Source organism: Bos javanicus, chromosome 16 (assembly GCF_032452875.1).
Source record: "Bos javanicus breed banteng chromosome 16, ARS-OSU_banteng_1.0, whole genome shotgun sequence".
Taxonomy (NCBI): Eukaryota; Metazoa; Chordata; class Mammalia; order Artiodactyla; family Bovidae; genus Bos; species Bos javanicus.
Genome location: NC_083883.1, coordinates 73,963,796 through 73,982,684, shown reverse-complemented (window position 1 = coordinate 73,982,684; position 18,889 = coordinate 73,963,796). Strand labels below are relative to the sequence as shown.

General features: G+C 39.1%; 1 protein-coding gene across 3 annotated transcripts in view; it reads left to right on the top strand.

Moving 5' to 3' along the window:
- The window catches only part of SYT14 (synaptotagmin 14), a 216,980-nt gene that overhangs the window by 119,622 nt on the left and 78,469 nt on the right, over positions 1 to 18,889 (top strand). For all 3 annotated transcript variants that reach the window (XM_061383606.1, XM_061383608.1, XM_061383607.1), the window contains one exon: positions 18,067 to 18,338. In XM_061383606.1, coding sequence (XP_061239590.1) covers positions 18,067 to 18,338 — 272 coding nt within the window. The remainder of the gene's footprint in view (positions 1 to 18,066; positions 18,339 to 18,889) is intronic.

Sequence of the window (18,889 nt, the reverse complement as noted above, 5' to 3'; positions counted from 1 at the left end):
TCAGAGAAAGCTGAGGAGGCTATATATTAATATCAAAAAATATTTTAGAATAAGTATTCTTACCAGGGATAAAGAGAGACATTTCCACAACAGTTTGAGGCAGTTCATCAAGAAGATATAACAGTCCTGAATAGCAGTTTCAGTAGACTTGAAGCAAAGGAGAAATAGAAATTCGCAATTATATTCAGATTAATTCAGATTAATTCAATTAATTCTTTCTTAGTAATGAATAAGAAAAGTAGATTGAAAATCAGTTACGATGTAGAAGACTTCAGCAACAGAAAGGGACCAACTTTTTATGGTTAACATTGATAGAGCACTGTATTCAACAGTAGCAAAATATACTTGATGGAGAAATGTTTTTTACTGTATTCAACTTCCGTTCATGATAAAACCTTCCATGAAACTTTTAAAATCTCTTCTATCCACTGAAGAGTTTCCTTCTTTCTTACCTCTCAGGGCCTCTGAAAGATTATAAATGTTTATAATCCCAGAACATTCCACTTCTGGTTTGGGGCATATCATTAGCCATAATCTTTTTTTGGATTTTACTTCCGGTCGTGCTGGGTCTTGGTTGCTGTGCATGGGCTCTCCTTGGTTGTAGCGAGCGGGGGCTGCTCCTCATTGTGGTGCAGGGGCTTCTCGTTGCGCACAGGCTTTAGGCACACGACTTTAGCCGTTGCAGCGTGTGGGCTGCGTAGTTACGGCTCACGGGCGTAGAGCGTGCAGTCTTCTGTACTTGTGGCGCATGGCCTCAGTGGGTGTGGCTTGTGGGCTCTAGGGTGCAGGCTTAGTAGTGTGGCACAGGGGCTTAGTTGCCGCATGGCACTGGAATCTTCCCAGACCAAGGATCAGGCCTACGTCCCTTGCATTGTCAGGCAGATTCTTATCCACTGTACCACCAGGGAAGTCCTAGACATAATTTTGTAATCAGCATACTTGTGAGGCTATGCATGCAGGCTTAGCAAGATAATCGTAATACCTCCTTGGCTTTCAGAGCCTCCTCAGTCCTCATGCAAGATCTGCCAATTTCCCTTGATGGTGGACTGCAGCTTGACATTTATAACTCAGCAGCTAGGTGATCACATGCCAGCTGCTACATACTGGACAAACCACTTTGACTTCACCTGCTGAAATGAGTCTAATCTTTTTATCAAAACCTAAGAGTCAAGAAATGAGAGGCAATGAAATTATTTTCTACTCAGAAAGTAGATGCACTGAATAAGATTGTACTGTTACAAAGTCAGTAGCTACATGTGAAGTTTGGTTTAAATAAGAAATTATTTCAAGCTATCAGAGAAATAAAGCAAGAAAGATTAGGGTTTTAAGGCATGGTACAAAAATAATCTAATCAGTGTCTTCTAATAAAATGTTTTTGGAGATACAAAAAAAAATCACAAGGCCTCCAGTGCCAGCGTACCATCAGAACTTCTCAGTGACACTTTAAAGCATCATGACCTACTACAGTTGTTGGAGGACCGTCTGGTTTGCTGAATCTTAAAGGTCAAGAGTAGAGTTTATCCATTGTACCTGGATCACCTGCAGAGCTTTCCTTGCTCTGGGTGCCGCTCAAAGCTAATAGCTTTTGATTTTACCTTATAAAAGTATCAGATCTCTACACTCAGTTGTGGAATGTGCTGCTTTTCAAGTTTAAAGAGGCCAACCAAATTTTTGTCTCCCTAGTGTCAAGCAGACAAGGGGTAGCAAATTCTCTTTGACCTTGGGAGGAATATTCCAGCTAAACCCTGGATCCTCAAGAACTTGATTGACGAGGCAAGTCCCCTGTATTTCCTTAAGATTTAGTTCTCACTTCTGTCACACATGTATACTTACCAAGAAATTTCATCTGTCCAGTCTTCTACTCTTCTAAGTCCTAATAGCTTGCTGTCTTCTAGAACAGGTTCAAGGAGATAGTGTTTGGAATGTGAAGGCAGCCAGGGTCTCTGCAAAGCAGATCATGGCAGAGAACAAGAATATTTTATTATGTTTCCCTGAAGTAGGGTGGTAGAAGTATTGCTGTTCTCACCAGATGAGATGTAAATAACCTGTTACTTTTGTTCACTCTGGATTGCTATGAAGGGAAAGGCATTTGCTAAATTAAAGCTAGGTATCAAATACCAAGGCTGCGTTAATTTGCTCTGTACGATGGCTCCATCTGGAGTGGCCGCACCACTTGATGTCATCTTCTAGTTCAGTTTACGGTTATCTGCCATTATTTTTCAATTCTATTAATTTTTGTAGAGGCCAAACTAGTGGAGGCCTTCATCACACCTCAAGCCTCTGACTAAGACTAATCTCTGCTTTGAGATGTCATGTTGCTAAGGAGAGGAGTCTGCAGTAGTTCCCAGTTGGCCCCTCCTATTAGCACATAGACATTGCTTGGAAAGGCGAAGTGTAGACTCTGCCAATGGCTTTCAGAGTGTGCATTCTGATAGTAAACCCCCAAAATAGCAGCAAGGTGTTTTCTGAAGTTTATTTTTAGATATTTGGCGTTCAGTTCAGTTGCTCAGTCATGTCCGACTCTTTGTGACCCCATGGACTGCAGCACACCAGGCCTTCCTGTCCATCACCAACTCCCAGAGCTTACTCAAACTCATGGCCATTGAGTCAGTGATGCCATCCAACCATCTCATCCTCTGTCATCCCCTTCTCCTCCCGCCTTTAATCTTTCCCAGCATCAGGGTCTTTTCCAGTGAGTCAATTCTTCGTATCAGGTGGCCAAATTATTGGAGTTTCAGCTTCAGCATCAGTCCTTGTAAGGAATATTCAGGACTGATTTCCTTTAGGATGGACTGGTTGGATCTCCTTGCAGTCCAAGGGACTCTCAAGAGTCTTCTCCAACACCACACTTCAAAAGCATCAATTCTTCGGTGCTCAGCTTTCTTTATAGTCTTAACGCTCATATCCATACATGACCACTGGAAAAACTATAGCTTTGACTAGATGGACCTTTGTTGTCAAAGTAATGTCTCTGCTTTTCAATATTCTATCTAGGTTGGTCAAAGCTTTTCTTCCAAGGAGTAAGCATCTTTTAATTTCATGGCTGCAATCACCATCTGCAGTGATTTTGGAGCCCCCCAAAATAGAGTCTCTCACTGTTTCCATTGTTTCCCCATCTGTTTGCCATGAAGTGATGGGACCAGATGCCATGATCTTCATTTTCTGAATGTTGAGCTTTAAGCCAACTTTTTCACTTTCCTCTTTCACTTTCATCAAGAGGCTCTTTAGTTCTTCTTCACTTTCTGCCATAAGGGTGGTGTCATTTGCATATCTGAGGTTATTGATATTTCTCCCGGCAATCTTGATTCCAGCTTGTGCTTCATCCAGTCCAGCATTTCTCATAAGGTACTCTGCATATAAGTTAAATAAGCAGGGTGACAATAAACAGCCTTGACATACGCCTTTCCTGATATGGAACCAGTAGGCTGTTCCATGTCCAGTTCTAAATATTGTTTCTTGACCTGTGTACAGATTTCTCAGGAGGCAGGTCAGGTAGCCTAGCAGTATTCCCATCTCTAAGAATTTTCCACGGTTTATTGTGATCCACACAGTCAGAGGCTTTGGCATAGTCAATAAAGCAGAAGTAGATGTTTTTCTGAAACTCTCTCGCTTTTTCAGTGTTGCAGTGGATGTTGGCGATTTTATCTCTGGTTCCTCTGCCTTTTCTAAATCCAGCTTGAGCATTTGATTTTATCTACTGCTGTTATATCATAGTCATCATTTGAGCATAAAAGCAGTTTTATTTCTTTCTTTCCAACCCCTTTCTTTTTCTCAGCTTATTCCATTGGCTAGGACCTCCGGCACATTGTTGTCTTTCCTTTTTTAAAAAATTTATTTTTAATTGAATGATAATTGCTTTACAGTATTATGTTGGTTTCTGCCATACATCCACATGAATCAGCCATAGGTATTCATATGTCCCCTCCGTCTTGAACCTCCCTTCCCCTCCCATCCCATCCCACCCTTCTAGGTCATCACAGAGCACCAGTGGAGCGCCCAGAGCCACACAGCAAGTTCCCACTGGCCGTCCATTTACATACAGTAGTGTGTATGTTTCCACGCTACTCTCTCCGTTCATCCCAGCCCCTCCTTCCCTGCCGTGTCCATAAGTCTGTTCTCTGGATCTGTGTCTCCACTGTTGCCCTGCAAATAGGTTCATCGGTACCATAGTTTTAGATTCATATATATGTGTTAATAAACAATATTTGGTTTTCTCCTTCTGACTTATTTTTGTGTGTAATAGGCTCTCAGTTCATCTACCTCATTAGAACTGACTCAGATGCCTTCCTTTTTATGGCTGAGTAGCATCTGGTCCCATCACTTCATGGGAAGTAGATGGGGAAACAGTGGAAACAGTGTCAGACTTTATTTTTGGGGACTCCAAAATCACTGCAGATGGTGATTGCAGCCATGAAATTAAAAGACGCTTGCTCCTTGGAAGGAAAGTTATGACCAACCCAGATAGCGTATTCAAAAGCAGAGACATTACTTTGCCAACAAAGGTCCGTCTAGTCAAGGCTATGGTTTTTCCAGTGGTCATGTATGGATGTGAAAGTTGGACTGTGAAGAAAGCTGAGCGCTGAAGAATTGATGCTTTTGAACTGTGGTGTTGGAGAAGACTCTTGAGAGTCCCTTGGACTGCAAGGACATCCAACCAGTCCATTCTGAAGGAGATCAGCCCTGGGTGTTCTTTGGAGGGACTGATGCTAAAGCTAAAACTCCAATACTTTGGCCACCTCATGCGAAGAGTTGACTCATTGGAAAAGACTCTGATGCTGGGAGGGATTGGGGGCAGGAGGAGAAGGGGATGACAGAGGATGAGATGGCTGGATGGCATCACCGACTAAATGGACATGAGTTTGGGTGAACTCCAGGAGTTGGTGATGGACAGGGAGGCCTGGCGTGCTGCGATTCATGGGGTCACAAAGAGTTGGACAAGACTGAGCGACTGAACTGAACTGAATATTCCATTATATATGTATGTACTACAGCTTCTCTATCCATCCATCTGTTTATAGACGTCTAGGTTGCTTCCACTGTATTTCTATTTCTATTGTAAATAGTACTGCAGTGAACACTGGGGTATATTTGTCTTTTTCAATTATGATTTTCTCAGGGTTTACGCCCAGTAGTGGGATTGTTGGGTTATATAGTAGCTTTATTCCCGGCTTTTTCGGGAGCCTCCGTCCTGTCCTCCATAGTGCTGTGTCCGTTTACATTCCCACCAGCAGTGCAGGATGGTTCCCTTTTCTCCACACCCTCTCAGGCATTTATTGTTTGTAGATTTTTTTTTTGCCACTTTATTTTTTAATTGAAGGATAATTGCTTTACCGAATTTTGTTGTGTTCTGTCAAACATCAACAAGATGATGGCCATTCTGACCGATGTGAGGTGATTATTTCACTGAAGTTTTGATTTGCATTTCTCTGATAATGAGCAATATTGAGCATCTTTTCATGTGTTTATTAGCCATATGTATGCCTTTTTTGGTGAACTGTCTGCTTGAACATCTGCCTACTTTTTTCAAAATTATTTAATTTATTTTAATTGGAGGATAATTATAATACTGTGATGGTTTTTGATATGCATTAACCTGAATTGGCCTGCCTATCTTTTGATTGGGTTGTTTGTTTTTCTGATATTGAGCTACATGAGCTGCTTGCATATTTTGGAGGTTAGTCCTTTGTCCCTTGTTTCATTTGCTATTATTTTCTCCCATTCTGAGCATTGTCTTTTCACCTTTCTGGTACATTGTTGAATAGAACTGAGGATAATAGGCATCTTTGTCTCATTCTTGATCTCAGAGGTAAAGTTTTCAACATTTTACCAGTAAATTTGATGTTTAAAGAATCTGCCTGTAGTGCAGGAGCCATGGGTTCGCTCCCTGGGTTGGGAAGATCCCCTGGGGAAAGGCATGCCAACCCATTCCAGTATTCTTGCCTGGAGAATCCCATGGACAGAGGAGCCTGGCAGGCTACAGTCCATAGGGTCACAAAGAGTCAGACATGACTGAAGTGACTTCACACACATGCATGCACAGAGGACTTTCAAAGATACCTTTTGTGAGTTAAAGGAAATTGCCTTCTATTCCTCATTTGCACAGAAATCTTTTATCAAAATTGGATAATTAATTATATCAATTTTTTAAATCTATTATAATTATCACATTACTTTTAACCTTTATTCTTTCAATGCAATGACTTTGATAGATTCGTTTTCTAATGTTAAATCCATCCTGCATTTGTAGCAAAACTTTATAGTCCTTTTTTCCACCTTAAACCATTTAAGGGTAAATGGGTTGCTTCTTCACCCTCAAATATGTTAGTGTATATTTTTTACAAGCAAGAATATTCTCTTGCATAGCCTTAATGTAACCATCAAAATTAAGGCACTAATATTGATATTTTGACATATTATCACCATTTAATTCTCAGAACCTACTCAAGGTCAACATTTGTGCAAATAATGTTATTATAGCAAAAGGATCAAATTCAAAATCTTGTCTTGCATTTAGTTACCTTTTCTTGCTCATCTCCTTTAGTCTAGAATAGTGCTTCAGTCATTCCCCTTTTGACTGTTACACTTTTTGTTGGACATCCGAGTCTGTCTGATATTCCTCATGAGATTCAGGTTACGCACCTCTAGCTGGAAGTGGTGCCGTATTCCTCTCATTGCATCTTAGCGGCTGATGCACAATTTTGATTTATTCCATTACTCAGAAGGTTCCCTTTGATCTCATCATTAAGGAGGTGTCTACTAGGCTTCTTCACTAAATTACTCTTGATAATTAAGTCCTTCATCAGAATGCATCTCTAACTATAAAAATGACCTATGTTCTCAAAGTTCTTCCAGTTTATTTTTGTTTGTTTATGTCTAGATGGACTCATGGTTTCCTCTTTTCCTCTGTGTCTTATGATCCATTATTGTGATTATTTATTTATTTAGAAGCTCAAATTGTTAGTGAGATTTGGTCAGTGTGACCCCCTTGAAGCTGGCTTCTTTGTCCTTTTGACATGACCTTATCATTCTTTGAGTGTGTTCTTACTCTCAACACAAGAAGCTTGTCTAGGCTTGGCTTATATTTTCCTTTCCTCAGCCCTGGAATTAGCCATTTCTTCATGGAGTCCTGATTCCTTTAGTGAAGAACTGATTGAGAAGCCAGGATTGGAGCACTTAGGTATGCTTGTTGCTGTCAAAGGGTTTTTCTTAAGCTGTGGACAGAGCCAGGATACTCAAGAATGTGTGTGTGTGGATCAAGTGGGCTTTATCCCAGGGATGCAAGGATTCTTCAATATCCGCAAATCAATCAATGTAATACACTACATTAACAAATTGAAAAATAAAAACCATATGATTATCTCAATAGATGCAGAGAAAGCCTTTGACAAAATTCAACATCCATTTATGATAAAAACTCTCCAGAAAGCAGGAATAGAAGGAACATACCTCAACATAATAAAAGCTATATATGACAAACCCACAGCAAACATTATCCTCAATGGTGAAAAATTGAAAGCATTTCCTCTAAAGTCAGGAACAAGACAAGGGTGCCCACTTTCACCATTACTATTCAACATAGTTTTGGAAGTTTTGGCCACAGCAATCAGAGCAGAAAAAGAAATAAAAGGAATCCAAATTGGAAAAGAAGAAGTAAAACTCTCACTATTTGCAGATGACATGATCCTCTACATAGAAAACCCTAAAGAGTCCACCAGAAAATTACTAGAAATAATCAATGACTACAGTAAAGTTGCAGGATATAAAATCAACACACAGAAATCCCTTGCATTCCTATACACTAATAATGAGAAAACAGAAAGAGAAATTAAGGAAACAATTCCATTCACCATTGCAACGGAAAGAATAAAATACTTAGGAATATATCTACCTAAAGAAACTAAAGACCTATATATAGAAAACTATAAAACACTGGTGAAAGAAATCAAAGAGGACACTAATAGATGGAGAAATATACCATGTTCATGGATTGGAAGAATCAATATAGTGAAAATGAGTATACTACCCAAAGCAATTTATAGATTCAACGCAATCCCTATCAAGCTACCAACAGTATTCTTCACAGAGCTAGAACAAATAATTTCACAATTTGTATGGAAATACAAAAAACCTCGAATAGCCAAAGCGATCTTGAGAAAGAAGAATGGAACTGGAGGAATCAACTTACCTGACTTCAGGCTCTACTACAAAGCCACAGTTATCAAGACAGTATGGTACTGGCACAAAGACAGAAATATTGATCAATGGAATAAAATAGAAAGCCCAGAGATAAATCCACGCACATATGGACACCTTATCTTCGACAAAGGAGGCAAGAATATACAATGGATTAAAGACAATCTCTTTAACAAGTGGTGCTGGGAAATCTGGTCAACCACTTGTAAAAGAATGAAACTGGACCACTTTCTAACACCATACACAAAAATAAACTCAAAATGGATTAAAGATCTAAACGTAAGACCAGAAACTATAAAACTCCTAGAGGAGAACATAGGCAAAACACTCTCCGACATACATCACAGCAGGATCCTCTATGACCCACCTCCCAGAATATTGGAAATAAAAGCAAAAATAAACAAATGGGACCTAATTAACCTTAAAAGCTTCTGCACATCAAAGGAAACTATTAGCAAGGTGAAAAGACAGTCTTCAGAATGGGAGAAAATAATAGCAAATGAAGCAACCGACAAACAACTAATCTCAAAAATATACAAGCAACTCCTACAGCTCAACTCCAGAAAAATAAACGACCCAATCAAAAAATGGGCCAAAGAACTAAATAGACATTTCTCCAAAGAAGACATACAGATGGCTAACAAACACATGAAAAGATGCTCAACATCACTCATTATCAGAGAAATGCAAATCAAAACCACTATGAGGTACCATTTCACACCAGTCAGAATGGCTGCGATCCAAAAGTCTACAAATAATAAATGCTGGAGAGGGTGTGGAGAAAAGGGAACCCTCTTACACTGTTGGTGGGAATGCAAACTAGTACAGCCACTATGGAGAACAGTGTGGAGATTCCTTAAAAAACTGGAAATAGAACTGCCTTATGATCCAGCAACCCCACTGCTGGGCATACACACTGAGAAAACCAGAAGGGAAAGAGACACGTGTACCCCAATGTTCATCGCAGCACTGTTTATAATAGCCAAGACATGGAAGCAACCTAGATGTCCATCAGCAGATGAATGGATAAGAAAGCAGTGGTACATATACACAATGGAGTATTACTCAGCCATTAAAAAGAATACATTTGAATCAGTTCTAATGAGGTGGATGAAACTGGAGCCTATTATACAGAGTGAAGTAAGCCAGAAGGAAAAACATAAATACAGTATACTAACGCATATATATGGAATTTAGAAAGATGGTAACAATAACCCGGTGTACGAGACAGCAAAAGAGACACTGATGTATAGAACAGTCTTATGGACTCTGTGGGAGAGGGAGAGGGTGGGAAGATTTGGGAGAATGGCAATGAAACATGTAAAGTATCATGCGGGAAACGAGTTGCCAGTCCAGGTTCGATGCATGATGCTGGATGCTTGGGGCTGGTGCACTGGGACGGCCCAGAGGGATGGTATGGGGAGGGAGGAGGGAGGAGGGTTCGGGATGGGGAACACATGTATACCTGTGGCGGATTCATTTTGATATTTGGCAAAACTAATACAATTATGTAAAGTTTAAAAATAAAATAAAATTGGAGAGAAAAAAAAAAAAACTGGAAATAGAACTGCCTTATGATCCAGCAACCCCACTGCTGGGCATACACACTGAGGAAACCAGAAGGGAAAGAGACACGTGTACCCCAATGTTCATCGCAGCACTGTTTATAATAGCCAAGACATGGAAGCAACCTAGATGTCCATCAGCAGATGAATGGATAAGAAAGCAGTGGTACATATACACAATGGAGTATTACTCAGCCATTAAAAAGAATACATTTGAATCAGTTCTAATGAGGTGGATGAAACTGGAGCCTATTATACAGAGTGAAGTAAGCCAGAAGGAAAAACATAAATACAGTATACTAATGCATATATATGGAATTTAGAAAGATGGTAACAATAACTCTGTATACGAGACAGCAAAAGAGACACTGATGTATAGAACAGTCTTATGGACTCTGTGGGAGAGGGAGAGGGTGGGAAGATTTGGGAGAATGGCATTGAAACATGTAAAATATCATGTAGGAAACGAGTTGCCAGTCCAGGTTCGATGCATGATGCTGGATGCTTGGGGCTGGTGCACTGGGACGGCCCAGAGGGATGGTATGGGGAGGGAGGAGGGAGGAGGGTTCGGGATGGGGAACACATGTATACCTGTGGCGGATTCATTTTGATATTTGGCAAAACTAATGCAATTATGTAAAGTTTAAAAATAAAATAAAATTAGGAAAAAAAAAAAAAAAAGAATGTGTGTGTGTGTGTGTACACGTTATATGCATATTTACACTGTATTTCTGCCTACTACTAAACACCTGAGCTCACACTGATACTTTCCATGTTAATCCAGCATCACAGGGTTTGTTCCAGTTTTTTCCCTGGTTCTCCCCCAGCTCTGGCCCTTTCCCTCATTGTGGACACACTCCTCACTCTGGGCTCTGTTGCCCGGGCTAGGCTTCCTTTCCATGGGGAACCCACGTACCCTGTTGAGGCTCTGGCTCCCTGTGCTGTGCTCACCCAACATACCCAGCTTCACCCAGACTGGACTCCGTCATGCTGCATGGCACTGCCCCATGTGAGGATGCCCTGTCTGCCCTCCTTGGGCTTTGACACATGGCTCTGGCCCGTGCAGCTTCTGGTGCCACCAGCAGGGCAGACCACTGCCTCCCTCTGCCCACTGAATAGCTTCGGGACTGACAAGTTTCCAAAAAGGGGAGAACAGAGGGAAAGCTCGCTGTCTTTTTAATGTGTCAAGGATTTGAAATGAAGTCCTCTTTTTTATTCTTGAGATTAATAATTTATGCCATCTCTTTTTCTTCTTGACTAGTCTCTTCTAGCATCTTATCAATTTTATTAGTGTTCTCAATGGATTTTATTTTGATTTGCTGCTGCTGCTGCTAAGTCGCTTCAGTTGTGTCCAACTCCGTGCGGCCCCATAGGCAGCAGCCCACCAGGCTCCCCGGTCCCTGGGATTCTCCAGGCAAGAACCTGGAGTGGGTTGCCATTGCCTTCTCCAATGCATGCATGCATACTAAGTCGCTTCAGTCGTGTCCGACTTCTGTGCGACACCACGGACAGCAGCCCAACAGGCTCCTCTGTCCATGGGATTCTCTAGGCAAGAATACTGGTGTGGATTGCCATTTCCTTCTCCTTTGGTTTGCTAATGCTTTTCTATTGTATGTATTGTTTTGTATGCATGTTTTCTATTTTTGATTTCTGCTCCTTTCATTCTTCCTACTTCCTTTGAATTTCATTTGTTTGTTTGTAAAACATCTTGAAATGGGTACTCAGATTATGATTTTCAACCTTCCTCTCTCCCCTGCCCTCCCCAGTATATGCACTTAGGCCTGTAACTGTCCTTCTTAGCCACATTCCGCAAGTATTTATATGGATTATTTTTATCCTCATTATATCCTCAATGTATTTTCTAATTTCTGTTGTGATTTCTCCTCTAATCCATGGGCAGTTTAGAAGTTTATCTAAATTTTTAGCTGTTTTATCTAGATTTCTATACATTTTATTATATTTTTGTTTCTGATTTTTAATTTAATTCCACTGTGGTTTGAAAACATCCCCTTTACACCCCCAGTTTTGTGAAATGTGTTGAGCCTTAAGTTATCACCCAGTATATGGTAAATTTTAGCAGATTTCCACAGGCATCTGAAAAGAGGTATGAATTCTACAAATGTTGAATATTCACCTCTTTTTAGAGCTGCAGTTGCCAAACTTTGAAAACCAGTGTCTTAAAACATAGTGTTGAGACCTACAGGTCATATTCCAGATACGCATGCATCCTGTTTTTTTCTTAAAGTAGGAAGATACTTTGTCTTGTTTTCTAGGTGCTGTGCAATATGCAAATGGAAAATTAAAATGCTTAAAATATATTCATGCATGAACCCTTTTATATCATTTCCATAAAATAGAGTATGAAATTGGGTTGTAAAACGAGGAATAAAGTAAGAGTATGGCATTATCATTCTGGTATTTGATAGCCCCACAAAAAATTTCTTTCTAAGGTTGGATGTTTATAGTGTAATCTAACAACTCTGACATAAATTGTGCTATTTTATAAAACAATTGTCTTAAAATTTTTCCAACATCAATTCAATTTAAGCCAAGTTCTTACACTATGTAGATAGTGAAAAGCAGTTAACAGCTAGAGGAAGAAAGATACTATTGCAGAGAGTTAAAGAAGAAATCCTCATAGCTGTATCTTTTCAATGAAATTTAAATTCCAGATACATTTGGCCTTCTTCACTTTGAAAAGTAAAATGCAAGAGTAAAATGAAAATTAAAGAGAAAAGTGTGGTAATTATATTCAAAGCTTTGAGGATTTATACAATACTATATAATTATATAAACTTACATAATTTATAAGTCCCAATGTTTATATATATATATATCTGTATTCCAAAATATTTTATATATTCCACTTCACAGCTTTAAAGTTGTTTCTCTCAAATCCAGAAACAATATTGAAATCAACCCATAGAGCCTACTTAGCATCTTTGCTAATTTGCTAAGTCGCTTCAGTTGTGTCCGACTCTGTGTGACCCCATAGAGAGCAGCCCACCAGGCTCCCCCATCCCTGGGATTCTCCAGGCAAGAACGCTGGAGTGGGTTGCCATTTCCTTCTCCAATGCAGGAAAGTGAAAAGTGAAAATGAAGTCGCTCAGTCGTGTCCGACTCTTAGCGACCCCATGGACTGCAGCCTACCAGGCTCCTCCGTCCATGGGATTTTCCAGGCAAGAGTGCTGGAGTGGCGTGCCATTGCCTTCTCCGACTTAGAATCTTTATATATCAGTAAACTTCTTTGGGATAACTTATGCCTTAGTCTTTGGACCACAGTGACACTAACTCTAAATAAGATTCAGATGACTGGAGGTCAGCTGTGTAAGTACCACAGTTGGTGGCAGCTAGACAGGGACTTGATAAGTGAAAGAGTAAGCCAAAGGAAGTGAGGTATAATGCAATTACCAGACGGAAACTGTATGTGCTGGTCGCATCAAAAGGAAGTTCAGAAAAGGAATATTAAAAGTGGAAATGGACCCACATAAAGAGAAGATTTTTTCTTCTAATAAAAATGGAGACTGAAATCAATTGCTAGACTGATGGATAAGAAAAGCAAGGATCCTTTATCTTCCTCCTTCCTGGCACCTTTAGGCATCCACTTTTTTGTTTTGTTTAATGTGTGCATGTTTTTGTACTCCCAAAGTGTATAAGTTTTTGGAAGGAAAACACTGAGTCATTTTTTTACTTTTCCTAATTTTATGGAGATTTAATTAACATATAACTTTGTGTTATTCCAAGATGTACAACATAATGGTTTGATAATATGTAAGTATTGCAAAGTGATTATCACAATGGGCTTAGTTAACATCAGTCATTTTACATAGTTGTACATTTAGTCTCCTGATAAGAACTTTTATCTATTTTTATTCTACTCTCAGCAAATTTTAAATATACAATGCAGTATTATTAAGTATAGTCAACACTGTGAATTGCGTCCCCAGGACTTATTTATCTTGTGACTGGAAGTTTGTGCCTTTTACCACCTTCCTCCCTTTCTCCTACCCCCAACCCTGCCATGTTTTGCCTACCACCAACCTGTTCTCCATATCCATGGATTCATTATTTTTAAGATTCTATGTATACGTGACATAGAAGTATTTATCTTTTTCTTTTACTTACTTCACTTAACATTTTTGGCCTCAAGGTCCGTCCCTGTTGTCACAAATGGCAACTTTTCTTTTATGGCTGAATATAGTCCATTGTCTGTCTAAACCACATTATCTCTATCCATTCATTCATGATGGACACTTCAGTTGTTTCCATGTCTTGGCTATTACAAATAATACTTTAGTGAATATGGAAATGCAGCTATCTTTTCAGTATAGTGATTTCATGTCCTCCAGAGAAGTGCAGAGAAGTACAATTGGTGGATCATATATGAGTTCAATTTTCACTTTTGAGGAATCTCCATATTGTTTTCCATAGTGGTTTCAGCAGTTCACACTCCCACCAGTGGTGTGCAAGGGTTCCCCCTTCTCCACATCCTACCCAGCACTAGTTATCTCTCGGCTTTTTGATAATCGCCGTTCTGCCAGGTGTGAGTTGATATTTCATGGCGAATAACTTGCATTTCTCTGATGATTAGTGATTTGAAAACTTTTTCATGTTTCTGTTGGTCATTTGCATATCTTCTTTGGAAAACAACTTGTTTCCAAAGATGTTTTTTAGTTTCTCAACCCATTTTTCAGTCAGATTGTTAGGTGTTTCACTGAGTTGTGAGTTCTTCATGTATGTTGGATATTAACACCTCACCAGATACGTGATTTGTAAATATTTTCCAGCATTCTGTGGGTTGACTTTAACTTTTGTTGATTGTTTGCAGTGAAGAAGCTGTTTAGTTTTATGTAACCCTACTTGCTTATTTTTGCTTTTATTGCCTTTACTTTTGGTGTCAGATGTAAAACATTGTGAAGACCAATGTCAGGGAGCTTACACACTATGTTTTCTTGTATGAGTTCATGGTTTCAGTTCTTTTTTCAAGTATTTCATCCATTCCAAGTTGATTTATGTGTATGATGCAAGACACTAGTTCAGTATCATTCTTTTGCATATCGCTGTCCAGTTTTCCCATCACCATGTGTTAAAGAGACTATCTTCTCCTTATTGTATTTTCTTGGCTCCTTTGTCATAAATTAATTGACCATACATATGTAGGTTTACTCGTGGGCTCTCTGTTATGTTGGACAATGTGTCTGCTTTTGTGCCAGTAACATTCTGTTTTGATTAATGTAGATTTGTATTATACTTTCAGATCAGGAAGTTTGATACTTCCCACTTTTTCCTTCTTTTTCAAGATCTCTTTGGCTATTTGAAATCTTCTGTGTTTCCATACAGATTTTAGGGTTGTTTTTTCTATTTCTGTGGGAGAAAAATGCCATTGGGATACTGATAGCTATTGCGTTGAATCTGTAGATTGCTTTGGATAGTGTGAATATTTTCACAATATTCTTCCAGTCCATAAACACAGAATATCTTTCCATTTATTTGTGTGTTTTTCAGTTCCTTTCATCAGTGTCTTATAGTTTTTAGAGTAAAGGTGTTTCAGCTCTTTGGTTAAATTTATTCCTTGGTGCATGCTTGTGCATGCTGTTTCTCAGTCGTGCCTCAGTCTTTGCGACCTCGTGGATGGTAGCCCACCAGGCACCTCTGTCCATGGGAATTCCTAGGCAAGAATACTGGAGTGGGTTGCCATTTCCTTCTCCAGGGGATCTTCCCAACCCAGGGGTTAAATGTATGTCTCACATGTCTCCTGCATTGGCAGGTGGATCCTTTACATACAATTGTAATTGGAATTTTCCCCTTATTTTTATGATAATTCATGTGAGTTGATAAAAACACAACTGATTTTTACATTGATTTTGTATCCAGCAGCTTTACTGATTATGTTTATTAGTTCTAAAAGGTTTTTTTTTGTGGACTCTTTATGGTTTTTCATATATAATATGTCATTGCCAATACAGATAGTTTTACTTTTTCCTTTCCAATTTGGATGTCTTTCTTTTCTTGCCTAATTTCTATGGCTAGGACTTCAAGTACCATGCTGAATAAAAGTAATGAGAGTCAGAGTCCTTGTCTTGTTCCCAGTCCTTTTTTTTAATTCATTGAGTGGCATCTACTCTTTTCCATATAGATATGAGCAGTGAGATGTATCCTATCCCTAGCTTCAATTTGAAGGCTTCTGGTTAAGCCAGTTATGGTAATCACATCCTCCCTACCACAGGTGGGTTTAGAAATAGACATGTGACCTAGTTCTGTCCAGTGAGACCTATGGGATAGTATGCTATTAATAAAAGACGTCTGGGAAAGATCATCTCTCTTTTTAAAAAAATTAAGATAAAGGAAAAAATGGTAGGCTGAATCTTAGAATTACTATGTTGGGAATTTTTTAATTGACTTCATGTTATAGTAAATATTTAGGTATTACAATTTAATTTATAATTCAGTGACTGGTTAAATAGACATTTTTAAAGGGAGAGAAGATGTCAGTTTAAAAACTACCAGAGAATATATTTAGAAACAAAAGAAAATTCAGATATCAAGTTTGGGGGGATTTTGTTTTGGAGATGGGGGGTGGGTGGGGGTTGGCTGTGCCATGCAGCATGTGGGATCTTAGTTCCTTGACCAGGGATTGATCCCATGCCCCCTGCAACGGAAGCTTGGAGTCTTAACCACTGGACTGCCAAGGAAGTCGTTGTTTTTGTGGGGTTTTTTTTTTGTTTGTTGGTTGGTTTTTTCCAAATAGGGATTTATTTGTCTCAGACATCAAGAAGTTTTGGAGGTAGCTACTTAGTGATTCTTCAGATACTTCTTCATCATCCTTAGTTTTCATTCTCATGCTTGTTACTTCATGGTTATGAGCGCTACGCCTCTAAAGCAGGAGAAAGGGGAAAAGCCACTGGGCAAAAGGGACATGCAAGTTAAGTCTGCTGCTTTGTCAGGAAAACAGTAGCTTTCCTGGAAGCCCCATGCTGAAATCTGATTTACTGTGTCTTCTTGGCTACTACTTCTAATCTATCTCCTCAAATTTAGTTTCAACTTAAGTCATTAATTTTTCTATGTTGTGTTTATTTCCTAACCCTGGTATGTTAGACTCACTAGGTGACACATTTAATTTCTTTTTCCAAAATTAGGACTTCTGATCAAATATGTAAATCTGTGCTAAGTTCATGCAGATCAGTATTTTTCAATTGAACCAGACATCATGGTAATTTTTAAATGAGTTTTATAGTTCTTACGTAAAGTTTTTCTGTCTTAGCAAGAAGCTTTTCTATCTTAGCAATTACAGAAGACCTGTTGAATATTTCTCCGTTATAAGAAATACAAATGACCTATTTTCCAGAGTTCCTTTCGAGAAAACAGAGTGACAGTCCATCAAAGGAAAAACTGAGCCATGTTTAAGTTTTATATCTGATATTATGTCCAGGAATTATTTGCACAGATTTAGCTATCCCTGAGTTGTATGGTGAACTCTTATTTCCTAACATACCTGCCTGTCCCCGCCTCTGTCCTGTTCACAGACCTGCTTATTCTGTTATTTAGGTAAATCATTGAAGTAAAAGTTAAAAATTTAGGAGAGAGAGAAAATGTAGAGTTGGAGATGCCTACTATAGACAAGGTAGAGTGGACTTTAGGAGTCCTGATGCAGGATGTGGTGGAGCAGGGAGTGACCTCTTCATAAGGGAGACAGGGTGGAATGCGGACTTCAGACTTCGCTGGTGGGTGGCGGGCTACAGTCTGTGGGGTTGCGAAGTCAGACATAAATGAGCACTTAAGCACAGCACACAGGGAATTAGGCCTCGATTCACAGTGCACTTCATTTCAGGATTCTGGGTCTCGGCTAGACAGGAAAACCTAGTTTCCAATGCTGCTGAGGTGAATGCTAGTTTAAGTTCATCTCAGTAATTGAAGAAAATAAATGAGGTTTATATTTGTTTTACCTACCTATTGTGACTAGAGGGAATAGTTGAAGTTTGTATGCTTTAGGATTGTTTTGAAAGATGGACCTATATAAATTATCGATTTCACTAGTATTTATCGCTGTCCCATTTTCATAATATGAAACAGGGTGTCTTGGTACATAACTTATTTTTCCTCATCTTACTATGCAGGAGAGGATTGAGAAACCAGATTATTTGATTTCTGCATCTGAACCAGGGAAGAAGAAAACTCATTAGTAAATCTAGTAATTACCTTGCCACAACATTTTAATCCAGTTTTTTTTTAAGTTATTTACAATTATTGTGGACTATACTGCATGTTGAGGCTAATTGGAAACAGTGACCAGATTCTTAATCATTATCAGGAAACTGCATTCAGAGAATGAGAAGAACACCCCCACTGGATGAATTGCAGCCACCACCATATCAGGATGACAGTGGTTCTCCCCACCTCTCATGTACACCCTCAGAAATTGGGGACAGTAAATGTGAATTTTCCCACTGCAGCAACAGTCCAAGATGCTCATATAACAAGTGTCCGAGTGAAGGAAGCACAGGTCATGAAATAGAAAGTTTTCATAATAAAGGATATGAAGAAGATGTTCCAAGTGACAGCACTGCAGTCCTGAGCCCTGAAGTAAGTAAAAGCACATAGAATATTTAAAATTAATGTTATTTGGAAGATAATAATCCTGTGCTTCTCCTCCTGGTCAGAAGGTGTTATCACTATCGTGTCCTTTGTGGCTTATGGTTTCTATTTTTATCCAGCAGACCTTTCAGGGCTGTCCCAACCATCCTTCAACTCCCCCTCAAAAAAAGGATGGGTTGATAAAACTGAGAGCAATATACAAGATACTGAAAAGTATCTTCCCCAACATTTCAACTTCTGTTGGGGTTTAAAAAAATTTTTGTTTAGCATTTTACATAAAATATTCTGGAATTACCCATTTCTTTTATGTTAAGGTTCCTATTTATGTTTGTGTTTATTTTTTAAATTACTGAATTTAGATATTTTTACTATTGGGAGGTTTCCCTTTAATGTTTTACAAACCGTACAGAATATTGTTTGCAGTTTCACTCTCTGGAATGTGGAAGGGATAAGTGATGCTCAGCTTTACCATGAAGTTTGAATTCATGGCATCATGCATTCAGAGTGATTGGCTGGTTGTGCTTTAAGAGTTCCTTTTT